This window comes from Tenrec ecaudatus, chromosome 10 (genome assembly GCF_050624435.1).
Source record: "Tenrec ecaudatus isolate mTenEca1 chromosome 10, mTenEca1.hap1, whole genome shotgun sequence".
In the NCBI taxonomy this organism is placed as follows: Eukaryota; Metazoa; Chordata; class Mammalia; order Afrosoricida; family Tenrecidae; genus Tenrec; species Tenrec ecaudatus.
Genome location: NC_134539.1, coordinates 78,229,856 through 78,243,228, shown reverse-complemented (window position 1 = coordinate 78,243,228; position 13,373 = coordinate 78,229,856). Strand labels below are relative to the sequence as shown.

Here is a 13,373-nt window from a genome sequence, read left to right as displayed (position 1 = left end):
GACTGCCTGTCTCCAGTGTTCCCTTCTGAGGCCCCATCCATCGGAGGGCTGCACGGTGGGGTAAAGAGTGGGGAGACTACAGCACACTCAAGGTCTTGAGTGGTCACAGCTATTTTCTTTCTCTCTTTTTAATGTAAAGCACAAGCAAACTAAAGCAGGAGAGCTTTGACTTTTATTTAAATCTGAAAACCAACCTAAAAATCCAATCTGCTTTTCATCCCTTGGTTCCTCAGGCCCCAGTGGCTGGCGGCTGCGAGGGCAGGGTGGGCCACTCAGCCTCCCCGGGGTCCTGTTTCCTCCATCTTTGTGGCTGCACAGCAGCTAAGCCATCAGCAATATCAGGAGGTAGAGAGGCAAAAGGAGATTGTCTATCTGCGTAGTGTATGCTTCCAGAAGGGACACAGTGCTGATGGACCCCAAAATCCAAGCGTAGCTGTAATTTAGGTCCACTCCACTGTCAAAGATTAAGATAAGAGCAACAGAAATGATCTGGGCAAATATAGACGTCATGGTCCCCTCAAAAGTCTTTTTGGTTCCAGGCCAGCGGATCTCTCCCATGGTGCTGCCAAAGATGGAGGCCACAGTGTCGCCTACACCCACGGCCAGGACGCCAGCATAAGGGACCAGGGCCCGTGCTCCTCCCAGACTACCCTTCTGATTACAGGGCCTGGGGATCAGCCAGATGGGAAGAGACATGCCCAGGAGCAGGTAGATATGGGTCAGGATGAGTGGTCCGCTGTCTCGTTCATCCAGGAAGAGGGACAGGAGGCTCCGCAGAGGGTGGCCCAGGGGCTTGATTCGGAAATAGCGCACATACTCTAGGAATATGAATACCGCTAGGCAGACGGTAGCGGCCACATAGAGCAGTGGCCGGTCAAAGATGATCCCTGGGATGTAGGTGGCCACCGCGATGAAATGGAAATACTTCCGGGTGACAGTGGGGGCCTGGTGCTTCTTGGACTCAGAAGACGACCGCTTAGCATTCTGGTACAGCACCACCAGGCAGGCCACGGTAGCCAGGAGAAACCAGTAGGCCAGAAGGTAGATGCGGGTGTCCGTCCGGAAGAGGAACTGAAGTAGCCAGAGCACGGGGTTCCTGCGGATGAGTCGGTGTAGCCAGGGCAGGGCCACCCCGAGGGCCAGCACACAGGTCATGAGGTGGAAGAAGATGGAGGAGGCCCAGGTGCCCGAGTCCATGAAAGCAAACAGGGTGCTGAAGAAGACGCCCATGAGCACCATCCCCACCACGGCCACCAGCAGCAAGGAGTCCACCGGGTCCCCTTGGTTTTCCACTACAATCAGGGAGGACTTGATGAGCTGGCTGAGCAGGAAACTGATGCCGCCCAATACCAGCAGCGCCTCTCCCGGGGTAAAGCAGCGGGGCAGGAGGTATAGCAGGATCATGTTGAGGTACACGAAGATCAGCAGGATTTCCAGAACCTCAATCACTTCACCCACACTCAGCGAGTGCTTCATAACGTACACGATGACGCCTCCAGCCAAGCCCGAGATGACACAAGTGTTGGTGGGCACCGGGCGAGTGATGCCCAGTGCCAACACTGATGAGAAGAGGGCCAATGCCATGCCGGTGGCCGCCACCACAATGCCAAAGCGTTCGAAGTGGGCGTTCCCTGCGGCCAGGCAGCGCTCCTTCATGACGAGGCCGAGCAAAGGCATGACCATGGAGGCCGGCAGCAGGCCGCTGTTGCCGGACATTCGGAACTGGAAGACGGCGCTGCCCTGCTGCAGCAGCCGGTCCCATTTGTACTGCACATAGAACGCCTGCACTGCGAGCGCCACGGCGCACCACGAGTAGCGGTCCCACACGGTCGCGTGAATGCTCAGCACCATGCCGAACACCACTGCCGCCTCCGCCAGCACCGACCCGCTCACCGGAGCGCCCGCCCCCGGGGTCGCGGGGACCTTATCTCGGGCCATGTCTCCGGACGCGAGGCCCCCGGGAAGGCCGGCGGGACTCGGGCTGCCGTGGCAGAGGCAGCCGCTTGACGCGGCCGGTAACCGTCTCCCTCCGTGCTCCAGCTGCGAGGAGCGTAGCTCCACTGCGGTCCCTTCCCCAGCCGGCTCCACTTTACGGCGGGCGTACAGGTTCGCCCCTCGGCCACGTTCCCCACGGCCGCGGCCACCCGCGCCGCACGTACCTCACTTCCCGGGACAGCGCCGCCGTAGCCCCGCCCCCGCGCACGTGACGCCGGCCCCGCCCCCGCGCTCGGGCCGGGGCGAGCGGTCACGTGGGCGCGGCGTCTGGGGGCGGGGCTGGGGTGCGCGCGCGGGAAGATGGCGGCAGCCGCCGGCGAGGTGTCTATGAGGTACGCGGCGGACTGAGTTGGCGGCGGGTGGCTGTGCGGCGCGGGCTCGAAACCCGGCGGAAGCGGGGCGGGAGTTGGGAGCGGGAGGTGGCGGCGGTGGCGGGGCGAAACGTGGCCGGGAGGCGGGCGCCGAGACGGGGGGCGGTTACGTGCAAACGGTCTTCCTTCGCGCGCGGACACCGGAGCGGACTTCTCGGAGAGGAAGGCCGGTTCCTCACCTCATCCCTCAGTCCCGGGCCCCCGGCCCCTTCACCCCAAAATCCCTTTCCCTCCTCCCGGTTCCCGTCGGCGTTTCCCCGAGCGCCCTCCTCGAGCTTCCCCGCGTGGCCGTCGTGACGCTCCCTCGAGGCGCGGCCGGGCGCTTTGCCCTCTCCTGGAGGACCCCCTCCCTCGCCCCCGTCCCGGGCCGCCTCTGCTTCCCCGGTTCCCCCCGGGGCTCCCGATCGGAAGTGTGTTTCTCGCTCTACAGCCGCCCGCCTCCCCGCCGTCTCGCCCTCGTCCCCCGCTCTGCCTTTCATCCGCCCGGCTAGTCCTTTTCTGTGCCTGGATCTAGTCGGGGGACACGTCCCCGTCGTCCGCGAGATTCCAGGCACAGTACTCGGCTTCGGGGCGACCAGGTGAACCGTGAAAAAGAGAGTGAGTTCCGAGCTTAGCGCCAGACCCCGGGCAGGTGCGTTCCTTGGCGCTCCCGGAACCACCACAACTCTGCGAGGCACTTTGTATTTTCCAGACGAGTCGGCAGGCCCACTCGTCCAGCCAAGTGACAGAGTGGGGACTCGGGTCCGAGTCGGCTCGAGTCCACAGGCGTGAGGGGCCCACGTTACACCTGGAGGGAGAAGGCTTTCATTCCCTTCCCTGGAAAAGCCGCCTAGCCATCCCCGGCGCCTGTCACTCCCGTGCCCGCAGTGCTTGCCCCACAGTTTGCCTGGATCCTGCAAACAAACCTCCAACCTCACTGCCCTCGGGCAGTTCTGGCGCCTAGCGACCCAGGAGGACATCTGTCTCCCGTGGAGCGGATGGTACCTTGGAGCTGCAGACTTTGTGGTTAGCAGGCCGACATAATGCCTAGTGTTCAGAAGTAAAGGACGTAAAGAGACAAACAAACCAGCAAGTCTCTAGTTAGTACTAATACTGTCGATATCTGAGATTGAGCTTTTCTAGAATTGCCACTGCCAGGCTCCTATTGTCAGGACAGCACAGTGGCCTCTGGGCCCCCCCTTTTCTTAGGTCTGTTTCAAAGTCATTACGAAGCTCGGGGAAATGATTAAATGTCTTTGGTTAAGGACACATCGGGATTCACCTGGAAGATGCTTTGATCCTGTTGGGGATCCTACCACTAGCTCAGGACACAGAATTCCTAGGCCTGCATTAGGAGAGTGAGTTTTCCTTCTGTGCCTGAAGTTGCATTGAGTAACAGTTGGGATTATATATAGCAGCCGTCCCTGTTTGAAATGCCTAGAGGTCTGGACTAAGAGAAAATGACTTGTGTCGCCTCATTGGTAGAGGGCTTCAGACAAGTAAGTCATCTTAACATTTTGAGCCTCAAATGCACATTCTTTCATTGAAACCACTAGGGGGCATTTTATTTATTTGCTTTGGGTCAGGTGTGGTGGGCAGTGGGTAGGAAAAGCAATTGTGCATGTTTTTCTTTTTTTAAAATCATTTTATTGGGGGCTCTTACAGCTCTTCTCACAATCATTGTACATATGTTGCCATCATCATTTTCAAAACATTTTCTTTGTACTTAATCCCTCCTCATTTCCCCCCTCACCTCTTCCTCATGAACCCTTGATAATTTATTAAATTTTTTTGGGTCATGTCTTACACTGACCAATATCTTCCTTTACCCACTTTTCTGTTGTCTATTCCCCCCTGGGAGGAGTTTATATGTAGATCATTGTGATTGGTTCCCCCTTTCTTCCCCTACCTTCCCCTTCGCCGTCTGATCTGCTGCTCCCATGATTGGCCGAGGAAGTTACCTATCCTGGATTCCTTGTATTTCCAGCCCTTATCTGTGTACATGCTCTGGTCTAGCTGGATTTGTAAGGTATAATTGGGGTCATGATAGTGGGGGGAGGAAGCATTAAAGAATGAGAGGAAAGTTGAAAGTTGTATGTTTCATCGGTGCAGTACTGTACCCTGACTGGCTAGTCTCTTCCTTGTGACCTTTCTGTAAGGGGATGTCCAGTTGTCTACAGATGGGCTTTGGGTCTCACCATTTTGTGCTCTCCTTCATTCACATTGATATGATTTTTTTGTTTTGGGTCTTTGATGCCTGATACCTGATCTCTTTAACACCATGTGGTGATCACACAGGCTGGTGTGCTTCTTCCATGTAGGCTTTGTTGCTTCTCAGCTAGATGTCCACTTGTTTATCTTCAAGCCTTTAAGACCCCAGATGCTATATCTTTTAATAGCTAGGCACCATCAGCCTTTTTCACCACATTTGCTTATGTACCCACCCATTTTGTCTTCAGTAATCTTGTCGGAAGGTGAGCATCACAGAATGCTGGGTTATTAGAACAAAGTGTTCTTGCATTGATTGATTACTTGAGTAGAGGCCCAATGTCCATCTGCTACCTTAATACTTAACATATGCATGTACGTAGCTTTAATTCCCTATCATTATATATAAATATATTTACATATATACATTCCTGTATTTAGATCTCTATAAATGCCCTTTTCCTCTATTTCTTTTTACTGTCCTGTTGTCCCATTATCATGTTCAGCCTTCATTTGGGTTTCAGTAATTCCTCTCAGCTACATTGCCTTTGATTAAGTCCTACCAGGCATCCTGCACCCTCCAATTTTCTATGTTAATCCAAGCTGGTACTAGGGAGCAAAAGTGGACTACTCTTAAATCAGTCTTCTGGGAAGGCCACTCAGATTGGCAGAAAGTCAGTTTGAATATTGATATTTTCTTTGTGACTTGTTTTCTTCAGCTAATGTGTTTATGGAAATCTAAGGGGGGGGGTAGGTGTGCTAAGCAAAAATAGAACTGCAATTTGAAAAGCTTTAGCTGCTAAACTTACATCTGTTTACACAAGAGAGCTGTGCCTCGTCTGTGGAGTTGGTGCATCCATGAACAGTGGCAGCTTTTATTATCTCCGTGTGGACTCTCTTTCTCAAAAGAATTATCTCTTCTGGGTAGTTTGGCTTTGCTTCCACGTTTTATCAAGAGGACTGAATTGTAGACGCTGATTTATAACCTCCCAGTAGTTTTCCTGCAAAAATTTCCAACCAGAAGGCTCACTAGAGAAGATCATTTTCAGTCCTCACTAACTCCAGCTCTTTCCAGAATGTAGTTTCCTGTTGTTTGCCAGAACACTGGATTGGACATCATCAATTTTTAAAAACTGAACTTTTGAATTTGTGGCAAGTTATTTAATTTCTGTGCCTGAGTTTCTCTTCCAGATACTTGGCTTCAGAGAAGTACTGTACAACCAACTGAGTGACATTAGCACATACTTAATTTCTTAAAAATATGTACGAGTATAAGAGGGTATTTCCCAGAGTTTCTGGCTAGACATCACAGTTTTAAGCTTCATTCAACCTTTAAGTCCTCGTTTCTAAAGTCCCAATTCTAAGCCTTTCATCATTCACAAGTCAGTCCTTCGTAATCCCTCTCTTTTCTGACTTTTTTCTGTTCTCTGTGGTATTGTTTCTTTGTAGTGTGTGATTGTTAGTATCATGCTCTTTACAGTTTTCTTCCATTTTGCTGATTGTGTAATGTGATTTCAGTGACCTTGTGAGCCTCATAAAGGTCTTAGAATTTATTTGTGTCCCCTTTATTTCTAGGCCAGTGAATATATGGGACTCAAGGAACCAGTAAGATTTCCGTAAGGATTCTCTCTTGATAAACTCATCATTTCCCCCTGTTCTGTTTTTTCTCTGCACTTCTGCATATATTATTTGTTTTTCTAAATATTTCTGTTCCAATTAGATTGCAAGCCTAAAAGAGGGACCCGTTTCATTCCCTTTCTTTGAAATGTATTCATTCGGATATCTGTGCCAGCCACAATGTGAAAGGTCTGGTCTACCATTGTAAACCATAGTGCTTCACCTCAGTTGGCATCTTTGCTTGCTGGCAGAATGAACTCTCAGGCAGTGTAATGTAATATAGTTAGACTGCAGAGCATTGCAATCCTGAGTTCAAGCCCTGCCTCCATTATAGATTAACTGTGTGAAGGCAAGTTCCCAAACCCACTTTTAAGCCTTAATTTCCAGATGACCTAATGGGGGTGGTTTCGGTCTTATAGGTAAACTGTTCACCTTCAGAAGGACAGTGTAGTGTGCCTGATGTCTTGAAGTGTTCATGATTTATTGGTAGAATTCTCACCTTCCATTCCTATTCCTTACCAGTGTGTCTCATATACAACCACCACCCTCTGTCAGTGGGGGCTTGCATGTTGCTATGATACTGAACAGGTTTTAGCAGAGGTTCTAGATTAAAAGAGATCAGGAAGAAAGGCCTGGCTATCTGTTTCTGAAAGAGTTCTACTTTGTCTTAATAAGATCACTCACTATGAGTTAGAATCAACTCAATGCAACTTGTGCAAACAGAAGCTATTCTTAGTAAAATAAGAATATATTTCATTTCAAATAAAGCCTTTAGTTTTGGCTAATCTAAATTTAGCAGACAGATAAGGTAGTTATTCTTTTTACAAAAGGTATTCTTTAAAAATGTACCTTACATTTCTTTAAACAATAAGCTTATCTCTATGTTTTTAATAACCTAGGCATTGACTCACTTATGGTTTTTTATATATACATTATCAGTATAAAGGAACATTTTGTTTCAGTAGCTGGATCTAATCTACTAATTAATTTGAACAGTGAATACTGTCTTTTATAAAGAAAATTACTGTGATTCTGGTGTTTAGTTATGGGAGTTGGTGACTATTATTCAACGGAATTGAAGTTTTCTTAAAAGCATTAGCCTTCTTGCAGGACTGGATAGGGCAGAGGTTGTACACTGGTGCATATGGGGGCTGGAGGCACAGGGAATCCAGGGTGGATGACACCTTCAGGACCAAGGGTGTGAGGGGCGATGCTGGGAGAGTGGAGGGTGGGTGGGTTGGAAAGGGGAAACTGATTACAAGGATCCACATGTGACCTCCTCCCTGGGAGATGGACGGCAGAGAAGTGGGGGAAGGGAGACTCCGGATAGGGCAAGATATGACAAAATAACAATCTATAAATTATCAAGGGCTCACGAAGGAGAGGGGAGCGGGGAGGGAGGGGAAAAAAAAGAGGACCTGATGCAAAGGGCTTAGGTGGAGAGCAAATGCTTTGAGAGTGATTAGGGCAAAGAATGTACAGATGTGCTTTATACAATTGATGTATGTATATGTATGGATTGTGATATGAGTTGTATGAGCCCCTAATAAAATATAAAAAAAAAAGCATTAGCCCTTAGTAAATAGACATTTTTAGGTGTGTTTCTATCTCTCTTTAAATTATTTTATTGGGGGCTCATACAGCTCTTATCACAATACATACATGCATCCACTGTGTCAAACAATTGTACATGTGTTGCCATCATCATTTTCAGAACATTTTCTTTCTACTTGAGCCCTGAGTATAAGCTCATTTTTTCGTGTTTCTATCTCTTGATGGAAAAATCCTGACTGAAGATCCTTAAATGGAACTAGTTCCTTTAGAATCTTTGTGGGGAAACAGTTTGCACTTTATATTCACAGTTACGCAGCTAGTATTCATTTTGTTAGAGATCTTTTAGTATAGTCTGCTAGGACCTTTTCAGTTTTTCTTAGGTAAGTTTTCTAAGCGACGTTCATTTTAGTTTACTATTCTACGTACTGATGTAGGAACTAACAAAACACAATCCCTATCCTTCTTAGAACATTTAAAGTAATTTTTAAAAATCATTTTATTGGGGGCTCGTACCGCTCTTACCACAATCCATACGTACATCCATTGTGTCAAGCACATTTGTACATTTGTTGCCATCATCATTCTTAAAACATTTGCTTTCTACTTGAGCCCTTAGTATCAGCTTTTTCCCCCTCCATCCCCACTGCCCCCTCCCTCATGAACCCTTCATAATTCATAAATTATTATTTTTTCATAATATCCTTACACTATCCAACATCTCCCTTCTTTCTGTTGTCCATCCCCTAGGGAGGAGGTTATATGTAGATTCTTGCAATAGGTTCCCCCTTTCTACCCCACCTTGCCTCTACCCTCCAGGTATCGCCACTCTCACCACTGGTCCTGAAGGGCTCATTTGTCCTGGATTCCCTGTGTTGCTATCTGTACCAATGTACATCCTCTGGTCTAGCCAGATTTGTAAGGTAGAATTGGGATCATGATAGTGGGATGAGGAAGCATTTAGAAACTAGAGGAAAGTTATATGTTTCATCGTTGCTACCCTGCACCCTGACTGGCTCATCAACTCCCCACAACCCTTCAGTAAGGGGGTGTCCAGTTGCCTACAGATGGGCTTTTGAGTCTCCACTCTGCACTCACCCTCATTTACAATGATATGATTTTTTGTTCTTTGATGCCTGATACCTGATCTCTTTGGCACGTCATAGTTACACAGGCTGTTGTGCTTCTTCCATTTGGACTTTGTTGCTTCTGAGCTAGATGGCCACTTGTTTATCTTCAAACCTTTAAGACCCTAGACGCTGTATCTTTTGATAGCTAGGCACCATCAGCTTTCTTCACCACATTTGCTTATGCACACATTTGTCTTCAGTGATTATATTGGGAAAGTGGGCACCCACTGATAGATTTTTTGTTCTTTGATGTCTGATACCTGATCCCTTCTACAACTCGTGGTCACACAGGCTGGTGTGCTTCTTCCATGTGGGCTTTGATGCTTTTGAGCTAGATGGCTGCTTGCTTATCTACAAGCCTTTAAGACTCCAGACGCTATATCTTTTGATAGCTAGGCACCATCACCTTTCTTCACCACATTTGCTTATGCACACATTTGTCTTCAGCGATCATCGGGAAGGTGAGCATCATGGACTGCCAATTTAATAGAACGTGTTCTTGCATTGAGTAAGTACTTGAGTGGAGGTCCAATGTCCATCTACTGCCTTAATACTAAACCTGCAAATATATACACGTAGATCTATTTCACCAACGTCCTATATAAATATATTTATTATATGTACATGCTTGTATTTAGACCTCTATAAATACCCTTTGTTTCCTAGTTCTTTCCTCTATTTCCTTTTATTTTCCTCTTGTCCCACTATCATGCTCAGCCTTCATTTTGGGTTTCAGTCATTTCTCTCGGTTACATTACCCTGTTGAATCCCTACCAGGCCTCTCACACCTTCCTTGCCACTAATTTTGGATCACTTGTTGCTCCCCTGTCCCTGGGTTGGTCAACACCACCTCCTTACCCCCGCCGCCCCTTCCCATGTCCCCCTGGAACCATTGGTCCCGTTGTTTTCTCCGTTGTTTTCTCCAGACGGTTCATCCAGCCTATCTTATCTAGATAGATCTGTAGAGATAACATGCACCAAAAAACAAGGCATATCAAGATAGATGCTGAATGAGAACATAGCGATGACAACAAAAAAGAAAAGCAATGACCTATTATAAAAGAATAAATTAATTTAAAAAAAGGAAAAATTTTAAAAAGAAAGAGAAACCTGTAAATAGATCAGGGTCTGATTTTTGAACTCTAGGCGTGTCCTCCAGTCAAGTCCGATGGGGTGCCACGTTCTGGCCCCAGAGTCTATCCTTTGTACTCCCTCGGGAGTTCCCTGCTCTGCTCTCCCAGTTGCTCTGCCACACACCTTTAGTGTTTTGCCTCAGTGTCACGGAGTCAGTCTGGGCCATTTCCGACAGACTGTCTCCAGTGTTGTCCCCGGTAGGGCCCTGGGCCAGTGAGGGACGGCATGTCTCATAGTGGGATCAGCCATATGGTCCACTGTGTGCATTGGCTGTTTGGAGCGGGGATATCGTCCTCTAGGCCTGGTGGGCCAAGATGTGCTCTACTCTCTTCCTCCCCATTGATTTGCTCCCATGTGCTCTGATCAGACCTGACCCTCGCCCCTGGCTGCAGCTTCAGTGCCGTCCTCTAAATTCTTCTGGGGGAAGGGGCAGTTGTCCATGTAGCTGGCATGGGGGCCGAGGCCTCAGGCCCCTCCACTGGCTCCCCTCTCCATGCTGGAACACTGCATTCACATCCCAGAACACTGAATTTAAGTCTGGTTCCTCTTTCCCTGTGGAGACACAAACAATACCCTCACTTTAGGTAGGTCAGTGCCCTATTCCCCTGCCACACATCTCTCGCTCTTTTTTTTTAACCTTTTCCTTCCTCTCTCCCCTTAAGAGATTTTTTTTAATGATTGAGTGTATCTTAAAATTTAATCCTAGACCAGAATCATAAGGTGTTTCCTAAAATCCCAAAGGCCAGAATAAAGGAAGGAACTTTATCTTTTGATAGCCGGGCACCATCACCTTTCTTCACCACATTTGCTTATTCACCCGCTTTATCTTCAGCGGTTGTGTCGGGAAGGTGAGCATCATAGAATGCCAATTTAATAGAAGAAAGTATTCATGCATTGAAGGAGTGAGCAGCTAAATCTTACAATAATTCGTTAGTTATTATAATTCATTATTTCTAAGATAAAAGTAGTTCTAAGATATTTTCTTACACTTTTAATACCACAAATCTTAATACCGTATATACTCGAGTATAAGCCAATCCAAATATTAGCTGAGGCACCTAATTTTACCACAAAAACTGCATTAAAAATGTGCTTTAAAAACTCGGCTTATACACGAGTGTGTATGATAACTGATGAGTTGTTACTGCTTGCTCCATTGGAGCCCTGTGTGTTAGCTTGACTTCTAACACAATTCACGCCTACCAGCTGCAGCCACAAGGAGGAAGATGTGACAGGCAGTCTGCTTCCATACAGATCACAGAATTGTAAACCCTGGGGGTTCTGCTCTTTGGTATAGGACTTCTGCGAGTTGGAATTGACTCCATAATAGGTTTGATGTTTATTTTGTTATTGTTGAGAATATATATAGCAAAACAAACACATTGAACAATTTCTACATGTGCCTTTTAATGACAGATTACCGTATATACTCGTGTATAAGCTGAGTTTTTCAGCACAAGAATGTGCTGAAAAACTGGGGTTCAGCTTATACATGGGTCAGTGGTACCCCAGCGAGGTGTAACATCTTGCTGGGGTCCCCCCGAGGTAACTGGACGAGCACCCGTTATCTCCTGGGTGATTGCCATTTCTTCGCTGTTCATTCAAAGCCCCGCCAGGGCTTTGGATGTTTGTTTACTCACATCTAACCAATCAGAGCCTTCCTATGACGTGTATCTTTGATTAAGCCTTTTAAAGACCGTGTACGAAGGATATGGCATGAATGGATGTCATCTGGTCAAGCCTGACTAACAAAAGTAGGAAATCTCATGAAGCCTGACATAGAGTTAATAGTAAAGTGGGTTCGAGATGCATGGGAAGACATTCCAGAAGACATGGTGTGACGTGCCTTCCAGAAATGTGGTATTAGTAATGCTATGGATGGCAGTGAAGACTGCGCTTTGTATGAAAATGACAGCAGTGATGGTGATGACGGCGATCTCAGTGAGGATAGCGTCTATGATGACCTCACACCAGCTGAAGCTCTGCATTGGGATACAGATGATGATGAGGAATCCAGTTCTGAAGGATTTTAACTCTTTACATTTTAAGCTCAGGGAATAGTACTCTTAAGGTATCATTGTTGATACCTTATTGTTTTGTTGAACGTATTTTCCACTTACTGTGCTGGTTTACTAATATAAAATGACTTGTCCTTTTGTGTTTTTTATTTAAAATAAATAGTTAAATACATTACCCCACTGATGTCTCAATTTCTAGTAATTTTATTTTCCTTAGTTTTGATTATTATAACTCACCAATAGCTCCTGCATTTTCCACCCTAGGCTTATACTTGAGGCAATCAGTTTTTCTGGTTTCCCAGGTAATAATTAGGTACCTCGGCTTATATTTGGGTCGGCTTATATTCGAGTATATATGGTAATTTTTGAGTGTGACCATTTTCACCCTCTTTTTTTTAGTTGTGACAATTAACATCAATTCACTACCTCCTAAGGTTTCTGTCTTAATTTTTCAAGTTGTTGCCAAATTGATCCCATATAGCTAGTTCATAAAAGAGTATAATGTTCAACTTTGTTTTACTAGTTTGTTTGATTTTAAGAAGATTTGAGGGAGTATTTTTTGGTATAAAGTTTAAAGATGATCTGAAGGCAATAATTCCAGGGTTTCTTCTAGCTTAACTGACACAGAAAGATGTTTTCTGCATTAATTGATTGTGCAAAGGCGTTCTGCTGTGTTGATCATAGCAAACTATGGATGACATTGCAAAGAATGGGGATTTCAGAACATTTAATTGTGCTCATATGGAACACTTACATGCATGGACAAAGAGAATGATGTTTGAACAGATCAAGGGGATACCACATGATTTAAAATCAAGAAAAGTGTGTGTCAGGGCTGGTTCCTTTCACCATACCTATTCAGTCTGCATGCTGAGCACATGAGAAATGCCAGACTGAATGAAGAACAGCACAGTTACATTAAGACTGGAGGAGGCTTATTTACGATCTGCAATGTGTACATGACACAACCTGGCTTGCTGAAAGAGGAGGAATTGAAGATGGAGGACTACAGCCTCCAGCATAGATTGCACCTTAATAGAGAGAAAACATGAATCCTCACAACTGGACCGATAGACAACATGATGTGTGGAGAAAAGATCGAAGCTTTCAAGGATTTCGTTTTGTTTGGATCTATCAATGTTCATGGGAGCAGCAGGCAAGAAAAACTGACATTATTATATCTAAGGAGTATTGAGATTTGTCTGTTTTTTTCTTGGTACTCTATGGAAATTTTAATTAATACTTTTTGCCAACACCCTAATTCAAATTCATTCATTCTTCCTTGTCTTTCTTCCTCATTTCCCAGCTTTCACATGCGTATGAACTGATTGACAGTTCCTTGGCTTGTATCAGATGGACCTCCGCAGTCT

General features: G+C 46.3%; 2 protein-coding genes across 2 annotated transcripts in view; one reads left to right on the top strand and one right to left on the bottom strand.

Annotated features, from left to right (window-relative positions):
• Positions 1 to 154: 154 nt before the first annotated feature.
• DOLK (dolichol kinase) lies at positions 155 to 2,185 on the bottom strand. Its single transcript, XM_075560669.1, has one exon. The coding sequence runs from the start codon at positions 1,936 to 1,938 to the stop codon at positions 322 to 324; it is 1,617 nt and encodes a 538-aa protein (XP_075416784.1). The 5' UTR covers positions 1,939 to 2,185; the 3' UTR covers positions 155 to 321.
• Positions 2,186 to 2,232: 47 nt separating this feature from the next.
• Positions 2,233 to 13,373, top strand: part of NUP188 (nucleoporin 188) — a 54,877-nt gene continuing 43,736 nt past the window's right edge. Inside the window, exon 1 of the mRNA XM_075560666.1 lies at positions 2,233 to 2,327. Within this exon, the coding sequence (XP_075416781.1) occupies positions 2,296 to 2,327 (32 nt within the window). The 5' untranslated portion in view covers positions 2,233 to 2,295. The remainder of the gene's footprint in view (positions 2,328 to 13,373) is intronic.